The 16,761-nt window shown below is 51.1% G+C and overlaps 1 protein-coding gene across 2 annotated transcripts; it reads right to left on the bottom strand.

The window, feature by feature from the left end:
* Positions 1-387: 387 nt before the first annotated feature.
* LOC122374109 (probable E3 ubiquitin-protein ligase HERC4) lies at positions 388-16,487 on the bottom strand. Of its 2 annotated transcripts, none has more exons than XM_043352668.1 (7): positions 16,213-16,487; positions 14,438-14,587; positions 14,082-14,192; positions 13,603-13,725; positions 13,277-13,390; positions 10,511-13,038; positions 388-4,138 (listed from the first exon to the last, which is right to left on the bottom strand). In XM_043352668.1, exons 2-7 carry the CDS (start codon positions 14,553-14,555, stop codon positions 3,887-3,889), a joined length of 3,246 nt encoding a protein of 1,081 aa, XP_043208603.1. In that variant the 5' UTR covers positions 14,556-14,587; positions 16,213-16,487; the 3' UTR covers positions 388-3,886. The 2 variants fall into 2 exon arrangements, with proteins under 2 accessions (XP_043208603.1, XP_043208601.1); XM_043352666.1 differs by having other exon boundaries at positions 16,245-16,487.
* Between the last annotated feature and the right edge of the window lie 274 nt (positions 16,488-16,761).

The raw sequence follows: 16,761 nt of genomic DNA, 5'->3' as shown, positions 1-16,761 counted from the left end.
CGGTGGAGCTGGAGGTGCAGAGAGGTGGCGAGTGGCGAAACCAAGGCAAGGGCGAAACGCAGGGGCAGCTGAGCGCATCGGAACGCTGGAGCTGGGTGCGCTGAACTCGATGTAATTAATCGGTGCTTATAACCTTTCAGCTACAAGCAGCGCAGGATCACAAACGTTTATGTTTTACAGACGTTGAATTGGTTGGATAACCATATATTTATCTAGCTGGTGGGAAACTCGTGACACGAAATGTCGCAGCCTTTGCATTGCTATCATCTGATTAAAAGTCCAAGCTGAAACCAAAAATAAGTCCAGCGGTCTCCTGCGTAGCCTGAAAACACTCAGGAACCACTTTCGGACACCCTCTGTTGGCTGCCCATTCGCTCACAAGTTCGGTTCGATACCAGTTGTGTATTGAACAGTCCGGCGGTCCAGGCTATTATATCACTAATAACACTGCCGAACATAAACAACTGGGCGGCGACAGCAGGCCGCGGGCGGTCGGCGCGGACCGGGGCACGCCACCGCCCCGTGGCCGGGTCCGTCCCACTCCGACGGTGAGCACATCACAGCAGCCGTCAGAATCTCACACTCTCACCGACCGGTAAAACACTCTCACCAAACGTGTGCGCACCAGGCGAACTGGCACAGAGACTTTACGAGGTGATGCAGAGCAATACACGAAGCGCCATAAACACGATCACTGACCACGTTATTCAGTACCACAATAGGCTAAACTCAAATACAGTGAAACCCACACGAGCGATAACATGACTGCGGCACTCGGATTTTGATATGTCGCTGACATCCTGCAATGACTAAACTACTCTACCGGCCAAGAGTGCTTGGCAACCCACAGGCTCCAATGAAGCAAATGTGGCTGATCAGGGGTGCGGCATGAAATATCTAACAGCAGTGGCTAACAGTCTGCAGGCTAGCAAAAATGCCTTAGGGCAAGGTTTATTTACGTCTTCGGTTTGGGTAAAACAAGGCGCAGCAAACAGCTGTTCCCTTTTCACTTTCTATATCAACAGTACGGTCAGAGCCATAAAGACGTTTGGACCTGACGGTTTTCTCAGTAACACCCATTCGCTGCTATTCATGGACGATACAGTTGTCTTAGCCACATCCAGAGATGCCATGAAACAAAAGCTAGCACTATTGCACCGCGAAGTTGGCACCATTAGAATGGAAATACACCCGCAGAAGTCAAAGTTTATGGCGATTAACGCAGGGGACACTGTTCCTTTTGTTTTCGATAACGTATCCATCAGTCACACAGATGAGTACATTTATCTTGGAACACCAATCAGCAATGCAACTTTGCGTAATCAAGTCAAAGCCCACATAGATTTTAAGCGCAGTCATTTAGTGAAATTTTCCGCGTTTTTTAAGAAAAACAAAGACGCGCCATTTCCTGTCAAGGAGATGGTATTCAAAAGTGCTCTCTGTAGTGCAATACTGGCAATAGCTGGCTGTGAAAGCTGGCTTTGCAACGATTTTAAGCATGCCTCGACGGCGGTATTGTCCGCGGAAAAACAGCTATTGTCAGTCAGGAATCAGACAAGCAGTGACCTTGTTCACGCAGAGTTGGGATACCCAGACTTAGAGACAGTGATTAAAGAGAACCAAATTAAATTTCTAGGAAAGCTGACATCACGAGATGATTTCGAGGGCAGTCCCGCCCAGTTAGCCATGCATTTATCAGTGCAGTCGGGCTCACAAGCTGGCCGTTATGTCAACTCCCTACAAACGGAAGAAATCGGGTCACTTAGAGAAAGAAACATGGAAACCTTACGCTGTAAAATTTTAGAATCAACATCGACGCGAATGACAACATACCGTGAGTTTAATCAGAATGTCGCGCGACACCGTATGTATGAGGCAAATGTACCTGAAAACGAGCGCATCGCTTTTACAAGAATCCGTTTAGGTTCACACAGGTTAAAAATAGAAACGGGGAGGTGGTCGCGCATACCAGAGACAGAAAGGCTGTGCACGTGCGGGTCAGTGCAAACAGAGAAACATGTACTTTTAGACTGCCCAGAATCAAATTCACTTCGAGAACATTTCCCCAGATTAAATTTTTCCGGTCTAACTGTCCTTATGGATGCACACCCTTTAGATCTCGCAAGGCTATGTAAGAACATTCTTGAAAAGTATGATTCATAATATGTATTTAGATTGTGCTTCGCCATGTCCGCGGTGCTCATATTTGTATTTTGTTATTTTAATGGACACGTTTTCACTCGAGTTTTATCCTTTTTATGTATATTTTTAGTGTATTGCATTATGTATAGAATTTTGTATTTTATGTATTGTGTGTATTTTATCAAGAGTGCAGTGTCAATAAACTATCTATCTATCTATCTAGCGGCCAGGGCATGGATAAAATCACACAGCAGTTTCCGCATAGATTAGCTCGGTGCTGAGACCTCACGTACAACCGTGCACATAGCGCCGCTGTGAGTACGGCGTCCCGTTTGATAGCGGCTCGAGGCTGCGTCTGGACGGGTTACGACTGTCTCTGGGAAGCCCTTCTGAGAACACGCTTATCGGTTATCCAGCTGCGCCGCACAACACAACACAGGGTATCACTGGCCTCTCCTGGCCTCACACGGCGTTACACGGCGTTACATGGCGTTACGGGGCACCACACGGCATTACACGGCACCACACGGCGTTACACGGCGTCACACACAGCACCACAGAGAGTAGGCACCGGGGAGGAGGCAACAGCGGGTACGCCACGGCCTCAGCCTATAACAACACTGCCCTTTGTCATGTAGAAAGCACCACGCAGTACGCTGCGCCGCCCGTACAGTCGGATACCGCTTTCTTTTCTGCTCTGCGGAAGGGCAAACTTCCCGATATCACTCGACCGTGCGACAGTGCAAGATAAGGCCAAATCCCGGCGCACTCGATCATCAGTCTCATCAGTATTGCAAAAATACGGAACAATTATCGCTCACTGAGTATACAGAACGCTTACAATGAGTCGAGTTTGCATGTTTTGAAACCCAGCAGCTGACAGCCAAGTAATGTTTGTTGACCATTCATCATAACAAGTAATTGCCAAATGATAAGAATTTCTCGGAACTCGAGAGAAGCCTACATTGGGACATCACTGATTAGATACATCACGACCCATTCCCATGCAAATCGGCAGTTCACAGCGGATGAGCAGAGCCGAAAACGCACACAATGAAAACGTCATACCGCGCACACTATAACACACTATCTTCTGACATTGTCACTAAACCAGTCTCACGTTAGTTAATAGCTTCTGGTTAGTTACCAGCAGCTGCACTGCATCTCACACCCGCTCTGCTTTTAGTTTGTGGAGGGAGCGTCAACGATGATAAGTCACACACCCTCAGCAAAATCACGACAAGCAAATTTATCATAAAAATGAATAAAATATTAATGAAAATCAGCAACCGTTTGGTTTGAGTAAATATAATTGTGATCGCCTTGCTCAAAATGTGTCTCCTTACTGGCTGTGCTTTGGCTTTACACATAAGGCGGACAAGGCCTCTGCACATCTCTGATTCACTATACTGCCGTACTGAGGTAGCCAGGACTGAAGCTCTAAATGGTGTCGAGTACACACTCCACTGTGTGCACCAGCACCGACACCAGTCACCACCAGCACCGCCTCTGGAGTCACCAGCGGTAGTGACGGCTGTAGGCCACGCCAGCTCGAACGGGGCGCGCAGAGACAACTGTGCCGGCTCGAACGAGACGCAGAGCTTGAACACGGGCCGGCTGCATGAGCGGGGATCTCGGCCAACGCCAGTCCCGCTCACCGACTCACAATGACTCACTGATTCAGCGAGTCACCGACTCACAATCTCGCTGACTCAGCGACTCACCTGCCCGCAGTCCCTGAGCGCTACACGAGTCCGAACCCCTCGGTGCACTGTATCGCCTGCAGCAGTTTGTAGCGCAGTTTCTCGGCCGTCGCGTACTCGGGTAGGTCGAGCAGGTTGAAGCAGGTGTGCGCCACAGGTAGGAAGGTGTCGCCGCCGCGCGCCGGCTGGATGTACAGCTTGATGGACTTCATGCCGGTGATGGGGACGCGGTCGGTGCCGGTCAGGAAGAGCAGGAACTGCTTCTTCTGCTGCAGCGTCAGCGAGTGGAACACCTGGCCGAGGGGAAGGGGGGGGGGGGCGGCGCCGCGGTCAGCAGGGGGTGCGGGTGGGAAGGGGAGAGACGGGACGGAACTGAGACTGGGGAGCCTCAATCGCAAATCACAAATGAATGCCGGGCCCATCAATGCTGAACGTTGAGCGTATCTGATACCCAACCAGGTTTCCAATTGAACAAACATCTATTATACAGAAGATGAAGTAGTGTACAGGGTGGAAAGTAATTACGCGAACATACTTTTTCGTCTTATAGCAATGGAAAAAGCGGCGGTGACATGAACATTTCATCTTTTCATATATTCCTTTTTATGTGCGATACACTGACAAAGGCGTTCAGGCATAATTGGCATGAGCATGTCAAGCACTGTTGGCCAAAGCTTAGTCCACGCCTCCTGGAGCTGTCTGGTGAGGCAATCGATTTTGGTGGCTACTAGCAGCTCTTAGACGCTCTCCTGAAGAGTCGCCTGGATATTTTTGATCAAATTGAGGTCTGGGCTATTCCCAGATTGACCATTATATGCCCAGAAGAAGAACGGGTTCTCAAAGCACCAGTCTTGCGTCTTTTTGGCCGTGAGAGGAAGGACTTTATCAATCATGAAGAAGAGTTTCTTTGCGTCGGGCACAAAAGTGCGCTCAATCATTTTGCCCCTTTTGGTGCATTGATGGATTAGATAAAGAGACTCGTCTGGAAGGATGTTCCACTAGTTGTATACTTTATTTTTGGTGGCCTCGTTGGTCACTACATGCAATTCTGACACCATCCGGGCGCTCATAACACGCTGATGTGTGTTCCTTTGCCGGATGTTTGAAGGTTGGGACGGGCGGGACGTCGGACGCATCAGCAGCCCCCAACGCGTTGTTCTGCAGGTTTGACGGATGAAATAGCTTCGAAGATGTCTCACCCAACCACAAAGCCAGCTGCCTGTCCTCCTCTGTTCAGGTTTGGCGGTCTTTAGAAAACTTAAATCGACAATCCTGCTGTTAGTTCATGAATTTTGGCCATCTCGATTGTTTGTACGGCTTGATTTTCGAATTTTCACGGATTTATGTATGAATCGTGATATCTTAGATCGGGTACCCGGCCAAAGTAAACCATTTCGCCTGTTTTCGGGTCGACTGTTGTCGTTTGGTCGCGGAAATGGTGACCACCCATTCGGCGCCTGAATTCGCCGAGGTTTTACTGCCGCCAACGGCTTTGCTTTTTAAGTCCTCTTAACCCGCGCCCCGTAGGGCTACCGGCGGACCCTACCACCCGTAGGGGGGGGGGGGGCGTTTCGGCCCCCCCCCTAAGATCTCGGAAAGTTACCGGCCGATTTTCAAAATTCAAACGGCGCTCGATAGCCCCACCCGGGAACTACCTTGTGACCAAATTTTATTGACCTAGGTCAAACCGATGACGTCACAGGTCAGGTCAAATGTCAGATTTTCACCGTTCACAGGCAATTCAAGAAATGTGCTGTGAAAGCGAGTAAATTGGTAATTTATTGAAAACCATCGATGGTATATTGTTCGTCAAACACATACTTTGCTATCTGAGGTCACTGATACCAGGTCAGGTCACAGCGAGGTCAGGTCACCGGGGGTCACAATATGAATGTGTCGTGTGATACATGTTTTATGGTCCATTTTACATGACAAATGCGATTATGTGGGTTAGGCAGCCTTTGGGGCCAGCCTAGGTCACGTTTTTGTGAAGGTCAGGTCAAGGTCAGGTCAAATTAGGTCAAATTTCAAAGTTGATATTTTTCCATAAAATGGGTATCAATTCGATGCAGCTCGTCACGGGGAGTCTAATGGTGGTCTTCGTTTTGCTCTACGAGTTCTAGAATTGCCAAAAATTGAGTTTGAAAATTTGACGTCATCATTTTTGAACAGTTTTTTCGCTATAACTTGGCCAAAAAACGAGGTATCGATCTGAAATTTGGTATGTAGATAGAAGACGGTAGGCACTATCACATATATTCCGGTTTTTTCGAAACTCAAAAAGCTTTTTGGATTTTTTGGTGAATATATCCAAAAAAATGCTTTTTTGATTTTTTGGGGTCAAAACTCAAAAATTTCAAAAATTCGAGATAGCAGTTTTGTAGCCCTGTCAATTCTACACCTTTTATGTCCTGATCATTTTTTCTGTATCTTCAAAGCTGTAGTCCTGACAGGTCTTCTCGCGAAGGTCTTTTTTCGGTCGAAAATGACAGAACATGACGTCACTCTGACGTCATTTGTGGCCAACCTATCATAGCCTATGGAAAAAAAATTTTGGTCACAATGTGTAAAATTGATGCCCGGAGGGGTCCTGAAAGTTTGGTGGCGATATCTCCAGCCGTTTAGGAGATATCGACCGAAAAGGACAGGGGGGGGGGCCGTTTCGGCCCCCCCCCCCTACGGGGCGCGGGTTAAGTTTTATTATGCTTCAACCAAACGTGTAATTGAGTAATGCTGGTGCCGAGACCGTTCAGAATCCCTTCCGCACCAATCCAGCCAAAATAATCACAAACGCTTTCCCTGGCAACTTCAAATTGAGCTCTTTGCCCATTTTGGTCTTGAGCAGCGTATGGCGTCAGCACCACTCGAAGCCGAGAGGTGTTGTAGACCTTCCAAGTCATTTTTCAAAGTAAGGTCACTTTTGTTAGATGAGGCGACAACAAACACGACCAGTCGTGTTCCATAACAGCCCGCGCTCATACAAAATCTCCACTGACGGGCGAAATTGTAAGAAAATACATGTTCGCGTAATTACTTTCCACCCTGTAAATTACCCTCGATTCATTGTAATATGCAGCAGCGCAGATAAAAAGTTTCTATGCTGTTAGGCCGCTGTCATTCAGCAGCACGTTTCGGTAGAACGGCACGCGACACGTCAACTGATATTTGTACTCTGGATTTATCACCACGATCGCCAAACAGCATCCAATCTGCATGGGTCACGCCAGGAGGGCACTAAGCACGCACACTGCATCGCATGGAGACGATTATTAAATGATGCAGATATGAAGTTAGATATCTTAGTACCTACACTCTGTAAAGACTAGTGGTATCTATTAGAGATGCCCTTTTTGAACCCGCAAACCCGCTTTCTGCGGGTTTTCAAAACCCGCAGGGTTTTTGGCGGGTTCGAGAAGCAAAACTTGTCGTGTGGCGGGTATTTGGCGGTCAGACTTTATAACCTATAATTTTTTATTTATTTTTTAGATGCAAAACACAATGCCAAGTGCATTTGCTCAGGTTAACAATACAATATTCATCAAAACAACTTTTAAAACAGAAACAAATATAAAAATATATCAAGGAAGCACATTTCAAATGCAAAACTGAAAACAACCAGCAATAGCATCCACACTCCACAGTCTAGCAATGACCAAACCAGGTTACAAACACTACAAACTACAAACTACAAAGCATAACTAAATGCTGATGAAAGCATTCCATAAAACATAAAAGAACCTGAAAGCAAACTTATAGGAAGCTGAACTGAAGTCTATGTGCAGTGTGCACTAGATATACATTATGGAAGAACCCAGACTAAAATGAGATGTTGATGTTGAAAATCAGAGCATATGCCACATGTTACTTTATTTGTGACTGGTCGGCATAAAAAAGAGCTAAACAAAATTTGATGCAAATTCATTGATTACCTATCCTACTCTTTGTTCTGTCCCACCCTATATTACGAAAATAACACACCAATTACCTGCAATTACCCTTAAAAAAATCAAAATATTGACTGGCATGCGGCCCAAACATAACGCAATACAATACTGGCGCACTTTCCACATTCTGACAAGGATTGGCATTTGACTGCGTCAATTTTGGTCTCTGAGGCGAAGGAAACCTGTCATTGATGACGCAATAATAATTTTACAATCAATTTTTGTCTTGGTTATTGAATACCTCAAAATAGCAGTTATACATGTTACAAAACCACGTAGCTGGTCGCATTTATTTCTTTTGTCTTTTTACGTCCTTATCATTTGTATGCCGATTGCCGAGAAAGGACCAGCCGGAGAGCATTACCAAGACCAACTATAAAATTATTATATTTTATTTTAGCTGTTGTGTAAAATAATATTATCAGAATGGCACATTAATATGCATTATACAACGGTGTTTTCGCAACAAGTTCGCACTAACTACGGCTGCAATAATTTAGTCGCTGTAACATTCCTTGCAATCAGCTGTTGGTGACGCTTCTGACGCATGTTTCCAAAAATGCGTGGTTCATTGGTTAGTTGGTTTTTGCTGGGCTTTTGCATGATTTGTTTTATGTGTAGATCGACTGGATACGCATTATTCACCGTGTCACTATTTATTTTTAACTGGAAATCGCATATCTTTTTATATCAACATTCATTTTGATAACAGTATCATTCCAGAAGCCTAACATTGAGAGGAACCAGAGTGAAATTTTGATCCTCAGCCAATGCTGAAGGGTAAGGTGAGAGAAAGATTTTACTGAATTCTTTTCAGAAAGGAATTTCAAATGTATTGATGCATTATTCGTTTTCCATTATCCAGTGTGCACTTCCTGAGGACTTAGCATAGCAATTTCAAGTCCTTACTATTTGTTTGGCTGTCTTTTTCTGCACAACAATGAAGCAAGTAAGGTTTATATAGCTCTGGCATTGACCCAGCTGTATTTTTTCCTTGCAAAGGCAGGTTTTTAAAATTGCGGGTTTTTTGCGGGTTCGGCTCAGCCAAAATCAGCTTGCGGGTAGTTGTGGTTGGGCAAGGGGTAGCTGCGTGGCGGGGCGGGTAATGAAATTGCAAATTTGGTGCATCTCTAGTATCTATCGTAAGGCGAGTGCTTATTTTGAGTTCACAGATCGATCATTATGGTATGGTAAGCACACAAACTATCCCCTGATCACTGTTCAGTTGTCCCATTTACGGCATCGGCGATACCGTTTCCTTGTTTATTATTGAAATACCGGACCACTTGCACATGCCGCTCGACACTCGATGTGTGATTATATTGATGCTTTCCGGCATGATATGGGTATTAACGGTGGTTCATCGGAAGTCAATCAGTGATTACTGCCGATAAATTTCCGTGCACGGAAACTATTCAGGCAGCCCAGGGAAAAGGTTATTAATATGGACTAATACTGCCTTAGCAGGCTTTGTTTGCTCACCCCTCCAACACCACACAAATCATGATGATGATGATGAATTGGGGTTTTTGGGCGCCCAGACTAAAACACAAATCAACTAGTGGTCCTTTACTAAGTATTAAAAAAAAAACAATGGCTCCGAATGGGACACGTTGGTTTCGAAGTCCACTGTTCATAGCATATTATAAATAATTAATGAAAGCTATTGAATGCAAATGTCAGAAAGTATTCACCGAGCCCGTAGGGACATTTGACCGATGAGTTGGATGTGGAGGGTAACATTAGCGTCGACTGCGACAATATGAACACTAGATTGGCCGGTTCTGAGTACCCATTCTGAAGCAGCGCTTGTATCGTAGCCTACATGGACAAAATGGCCAGTCCTGTGATCATGGGACTTTGGCGGGCCATTGGCTTCTACCGGTGTCTACGTAACGACCTCTGGCAAAAATCAACGGCCCACTGTGGTGCAGTTCTCCATGTAAGACCGGCAAGGACACGAAGTAGTCAATACATCGGTAGGCCGCGCGTTCCCGCGACAGACCACGCTGCAAAGTTGGGCGGACCGCGATTGACGAGCGTACCTACAGTTGTGTAGAAGTTCATGACACGCACATTTGTCCAGCAATAGTCCAACTCCTGACGAATGAATGTGTCATTTGATGGCACAGGCGACCGTAGCGGCGTGACCGGTCCTCGGTTAGCATGCAACACCTCCGAATGATGTTTGAGCGCTAAAATCTTAATAACGAGACATTATGCCGCACACTCATTTAGATTTTTATTTTTAGGAACTCATTTAGGAATTTAGAAAGTTCACATTAAATATAAGACACGAGGCACCGTTTCCGGTAGAGCTGATCTGATAATTTATTCATTCGTACTTGGACATACTTGGACTTTGGACATTCGTACGTAGCCAAACTTGGAAGGTCGCTCAGAATAGTTATTATGCCCAGTTTCCAACGAATGCACGCCAGAAAAGGAGAAATGTGAGCCTCGCGACCGCAGGATAGCTAGGCACGGAATAACAAGACGCCTCAAGGAGCGCTATATTGACAAGATACTAAACCGAAACTCGGGCAACCCAGTCAAGATCACGTCATAGTATGTGTGCCCAGTATGTCCCTCAGCACATCGCTATGAGCTATCAATACCTGCCCGGCTAGGCCACCCGTTTAGGGCCCACTAGCTCGGCTCCCCGCTACCAGGGCCCACCCGTCCCCTAGCCCTCCCCCGCAGCTGCTCCGCTCGACTCACCTGCCAGAAGAGCTTCACGGGCGGCGAGTCTCTCTGGTAGCCCTCACGGTACTCGGCGTTCTGCTCGAACGCCTGCCAGTCGTAGTTTTCGTCTCCGATGACGAGCGTCATCAACTCCGGCGCCGTGAACAGCTGCAGCACCTTGGAGCCGCAGACCTTGTAGAAGCCCTCGTGGAACGCGTGGTACTGCTTCTGAATGGACGTGTTGAGCATGTGGTCGATGTACAGGTCGACGTACTCGTGTTTGTTGGACTGGTTGACGGCGATTTTCGAGCCGCCCGGCTTCAGCTCGATGGTCTGCACGTGTCCGAAGGTCTCGCGGGTGACCTCGAACGTCAGACACATGGTCTCCTCGAGGTCATCTCCGGTGTAACTGAGGACGTCCGAGAGAGAGCGAGCCGTCATCGGAGAGAGGCCGGCCAGGTCGTCCAGCGAGAGCGGCTGGTCGAGCAGCTTGCGGTAGAGCGCCAGCGGGAAGGGCAGGTTGACGATGGTGCTGTTGTAGATGGCCAGGCCGCAGACGATGCCGATCAGCAGGTACATGACGTCCTCCTCCAGCGAGTCCGGGTTGAACCAGATGGTGTTGGTCTCGCCAAACTCACTAAACATGCCGTACTTGGGGTCGAGCAGCTCCCGGGTCAGCACTAAGAAGAACTCCTTGCGCACGCCGCCGGCGTCCTCGCCCTCCTCGCCCTCGAAGCGGACCCGCAGCGGCTTCTTGAGGTCGTCCTGTGTCAGCTGCCACAGCTGCTGGAGGGTGTCCTCGACCAGCCGGCGGCGGCTGACGGTGAGCTGCAGGAATTGTCCGCTGCTGACGCGGCCCGTCAGCAGCGCCGCCACCTGCTGGTGCGCCGCCAGCTCCATGGCCGAGCGCATCTGCAGCAGCGCGTCCGTTTGCAGCAGCTGCGTCTTGGCCGCTGCGTCGAACACGAACGGAAAGTGGCAGAAGTAGCGGTCGCCGCCGGCGCCGCCCGACGCCAGCTGCCAGCCCACGTAGTCCAGCGGCACGCTCACCAGGTCCGTCAGCTCGGGCATGTAGAACGACTCGTCGGTGACGGCGCCGGACGGCGGCCCGGGCCCGGCGCCGGTGGGGGTGGTGGTCGGGGTGGTGGTCGGGGTGACGGCCAGCGCCGGCCGGCCGCGGCCCCGCGGCTGCTCCAGCAGCGCGCCGTGCAGCCGGCGCAGCACGCGCAGCGTGGCCTGCAGCCGGCCGCCCAGCCGCCAGCTGCCGTCCGAACACTGCGTCAGCGTGTCGGCGCGCTTGATGAGCCGCAGCACGGCCGCCTTGAAGACGCCGATGGTGGCCAGCAGTGGCGGCGCCGGCAGCTGCCGCAGCCAGCCGCTCAGCACGGCCCAGTCCAGCTCCGAGACGGCCAGCAGCGCGTCCCCCAGCGGCTGCGCCAGCTGCTCCAGGCCCGGCCAGCACAGCAGCACCAGCAGCGCGCGCAGCGCCTCCGGGTCGGCGGGCCGCGGCGGCAGCGCGGCCGGCACCGCCGCCAGCCGCGCGTGCACCACCTCGGCGAACGGCTCACTAGTGACGCCGTACAGGGTCTGCATGGCGCGCTGGCAGGCGGACAGGTCCAGGTTGGGCTGCAGCGAGGTGCAGACGTGCCGCGGACCGGCCGGCAGGAACGAGCCGCTCAGACAGGCCACGCTGCCGAGCGCCGTCTCGGCGAACTGTAGCAGCCGGTCGCGCCGCTCACAGTCGGACTCCGAGCCCGATGAACTGGAGCGCGCCGCCTCGCGGATGGCGTCCGCCTGCGGCGCGGTCAGCTCTAGGATCTGAGAGCCGGCCGGCCACTGGCGGTCGTCACACGCCTCGGCGGAGTCTGGTGAGTCGGGCAGACGCACCGCGAAACTCTGGTGGCCGCCGCAGAATAGCCGCAGCGGCCCACCGCCGCTCGGCCAGTCCTCGCTGCCGGTCCCCTCTGCAGTCCGTGTCCACGGGCCGGCCACAGTCACCGGCGTGCGCGCCAGCGGAGTGTCCGGCACCCCCAGCTGACCGGAGCCGCCCAGACCGAACGCCACCACCTTCCCGCCGGCCGCGCCGCCGGCCGACACGTAGGCCAGCGTGTGCTGGCGGCCGCAGATCAGCTGCGACACGGCGCTGCCCATCAGCTCGATCACCTGGCGCGGGTGCACCTCGTTCGTCTTCCCGCCGTGGCCCAGCTGGCCGTACATGCCGGCGCCGAACGTGAACACGGCGCCCTCGCGCGTCAGCGCCGCCGAGTGGTTCTCGCCGGCGGCCACGTGTCGCACGCGCTGCGTGCCCAGGCCGCGGATGGCCACCGGCGTCGGCTGGTCCTGCTCGCTGCTCAGACCGAGCTGGTGCAGCGCGTTCCGACCCCAGCCGAGCACGCGGCCACACTTGGTGACGGCCAGGCAGTGGTGGCCGCCGCAGACCACGCGGCCGAGCGGCAGGCCGGCCAGTGCAGCCACCAGGCGGGGTTGGGAGACGGGAGGGCCGCCCAGCGTGCCCTGGCCCAGCTGGCCGTGCTCGTTGGAGCCCCACGACAGCAGCTCGCCATCTGTCGGCAGAGGCGGCAAACTGAAGTTCAGCCGGCGTCTGTCGGCACAGGGGTGGACGTATGTTCAGCGGGGAAACTGTACTACAGACTGTGTTAGAGAGCCAACCGTTTTACTCTCGCATTTACTTTACAAGCTATTTCAATGTAAGTATTGATGACATTTAATGGATGGAAACATCAGCACGCAGTCCCACGGCACCCAGTCTGAGCGCAGACCCGCCTCCCGTGTGAGTCCTACCGTCTGTCAGGACGAGGCAGTGCGCCTGTCCGCAGGCAGCCTGTACCACCCGTTTGGAGACGAGCGCCCTCAGCTGGCGCGGCCGCTGGATGAACTCGGAAGGGTCGCCGGTGCCTGCGGGACAGAGACAGACACAGGTCGCTCAGCTGGGCTGGGGTACCACAGTAACGGAGAAAGAAAACTTTACTTTAGCACCTACCACCGATTATTATCAACAATCAGAAGCAAAGTTTTAACAGTTGTCTTCCCCCCCCCCCCCCCCTCCTTACTGAACTGTCCGTGTCGACTGTCACCCCTCAGCTCAGCTCTGCCCTCATCCTCCTTACCTAGCTGCCCATGCCGGTTGTCGCCCCAGGAGAAGAGCCCTCCCCAGCGGGTGACTGCCAGTGAGAACTGATCCCCGGCGGCCACCTGCGCCACCGGGTAGTTTTCCAGCCTCTCCAGCAGCACTGCGGAGCGGCGAGCAGAACACACGGTCACAGCGCGGCTATGGTGACGCAGAGTGCCTACGCATGGTTCACCATCTGCTGGGCTTATGAGTGTGTTAGCTGCTTTACACAATTACACGTGTCCTGCAAATGATGTGTCAGCAATCAGCATCCTGATCTTCAGCAACACCAGCAATGGCACTTTGCAAGCCTAAGGGTATAACGATAGGTATACAATACCAAACTTTAACGTTTTACAAAACGTCCGATTCACACGCTACAAACCGGTTAAAATCGCAAACCAGAAATCTAACGGTAGATATTGACGGTGGCGGGTGGTCAGATGCTGCCACCCGCTGGTGGACTTTGGACGGTACCTGGCCGCGTGGTCTGTCCGCTGTGACCCAGCTGACCGCGCTCATTGTTGCCGCACGTGAAGACGGACCCCTCAGCCGATAAGAACACCGTGTGGTTGTATCCACAGGCCACTGCAGCACGCAGACACACACCATTGGCCTCAGCAAGTCATATCGGCATATTAACTCACTGATATGAAACATGAGAAATGTCACACAGTCTGATAAAAATGGAATCACACATCTCACAAGAAAACTATGCTACTGTGACAACCAACACTTCAGATTCATTTTAAATTAAGACACTTTGGTAACTTGACGATCTGGTATGGTGCAGCCACCAGGTCCAATTTGAGTGTCTGCAGGGACCGACCTACCCTGGACAATCTGAGTACCGGCCGGCAGGGTGGCCAGGTGGCGAGGAGTGCGCACTTGTTGCTCCTCAATGCCGCCAAGTCCCAGCTCACCGCTGACCGTGCCACCCCAGCAGTACATACTGCCTATGTCACACAGGTGTCAGTACACCACTGGGGACAGAAAACCAGGTCAGACCTCGCCAAGCCAGCTAGATATCACAGCAGTGTGAGCCAATACTGTTCCAGAGGTTGTCCAGGGGTTGATGGTCCATGGATAGAAATGAACAAAGATGCAGGATAAGGAACTTTTACATGTAAAGACCGCATAAATTTGGTGATTGTATTTCGCCAAAACATTATGTGACTGCCCTGCGCCCACTGCCCAGACCGGAAAACATCCATACTCTACGCCGGACGCCCGTGAGACCCTCTTGCGCCGAAATATGGCGCAAGCGATTTTGCGCCAAAATTTATGCGTGATTTGCGCAAAAAATTAGGTGCCTATTTGTGCGAAAATTAAGCCCATGTCATAAAAAGCACATGTGCACATCTACTGATCAAGGCAATATCAACCAGACAGAGTGTTTCGGAGCCTTGTACGCTCTCCCATGCTTAAGCGTTCGAATGAGTTTTTATTTCCACGTAAACCCAATATCTCGGCGGGAGCCAGTGAGGGCCGGGCAGCGGAGCAGCACGTGCTCCGGCACATCAGCCTCTTCTCGGCTCACGGTGCAGAGCGCCGCTGGGCACCGCTTGTCTGGGCACTGCTGGCACGCGGCGGAGTGGAGACAGCCGATTCGCTGCCGTTCTGGAGCGAGCGGCCCCGGTGGCCCGCCCTCATCTGGTGCACCGAATGGCATCCTCTCGGTCCTCTCCGGGGATAGGGAGCGGCGGCGTGCTCCCGAGGAGTGGCTTGAATAGTGATTCTGAGCAGTTGTCGCGCCACTGATGCGAGGCCGCACAATGAACCACCCTGGTCAGCGATCGAGCGTTTGAGGGCAGGGCGGCCGCCTGTTTTGGCCAGGTCGTCCGCGCTCTCATTCCCCTCGATACTGCAGTGGGCAGCTGGAACCCACTGCTATTGCTTAACGACGCTTGGCGACGTTCAACAAGGTTTTTCGTACCTATCTCTACGCCGAAGGTTGAGGCCTCACCTGGGCGGCCATTCATCCACTGAGTAGACTCAGGGCGGCTCGCCAGTTCGAGCACGCGACGACCGGGGCGGGGACGTCTCGTCCCGCAACCTCTCCAGAGCCGCCCCCGGGGCGAATCTGCTGCGAGCTTGACCAGCGTAACGTATAAATTCGGTGACCGTCTTTCGCCAAAAAATTATGCAACCGCCCTGCGCCAAAAAATTCTTCTGCCACCATGCTCTGAATTCGGCGCATGCGAAGTTACGCCGGACGTGCACTGAAATTTTCGGCGCAATCCCGGCACTACGCCAGACATATTCAGCATAACGTGCATTTTTTCCAGTCTGGCCCTGCACCAAAAAATTCACCCGCCGCCATGTGCTCAATTCGGCGCATGCGAAGTTGCGCTGGATGTGCGCTGAAATTTTCAGCACAATCCCGCCGCTGCGCTGGACATATTCGGCATGACGTATATTTTTTCAGTCTGGCCTGCAATGGGTTGTCACGTGACAATTTCAAAAGCCTTGATCAGATCTCCCCAGGCACCTTGTTTTCAGATTCTAGTCTATCGGTGCCCACTGATTTATTCAGACAGAATCCAAAAAATAGTAGGTACATCCATTGCATATCAAAATTGAGTTATTTTAATAAATAAAAACTCACTAGGATCAAAGTTCAAAATCATAGACACATGCCTGAGGTGATCTATGCAGCCCTGTATCGTCTCAAGCCTTCCTTTTGCCTCAATCTTGAATTTCTGGTTGCAGGCAAGTAGGTAGGTAACTAGATGAAAACTAGGTACTGGTTACATAAGCCTTGCACTTCTTCCTGTTCATGAAAGCTGAAGGAACTTCCTCAAGGTATTTGTCCTCAGAATCCCCACTTTTCACCCCATTTTTCTACAGCAATAATCAATATCAATTGTATATAAAAACACTGAGCGATCCAAGCCGAAAGCAAGTGCCAGCGATAGCTTTCTGCATATCTGGCGCAGTTGTCACATTAAAAATGTTCTAAAATTGGTTCTTGAGAATATTTGGTGACGACCTTCTTATACCGACCAATCAAATCTTCCTAAGCAAGCAGATGAACAGTGCTTTTTTACCCCTGCGCCGATCATGATTATGTTGAACACAATCGTCTTCGACTTGCTTTGTTGACTTATGAAAGATCAAGGTAATCAAGATTCAAGATCAAGATTGAGAAGTGAGA

The sequence above is a fragment of the Amphibalanus amphitrite genome, unplaced genomic scaffold, assembly GCF_019059575.1.
Source record: "Amphibalanus amphitrite isolate SeventyFive unplaced genomic scaffold, NRLGWU_Aamphi_draft 001606F_arrow, whole genome shotgun sequence".
Lineage (NCBI taxonomy): Eukaryota > Metazoa > Arthropoda > Thecostraca > Balanomorpha > Balanidae > Amphibalanus > Amphibalanus amphitrite.
The sequence above is the reverse complement of the archived record's forward strand: the minus strand, read 5'-3'. Positions and strand labels throughout refer to the sequence as shown.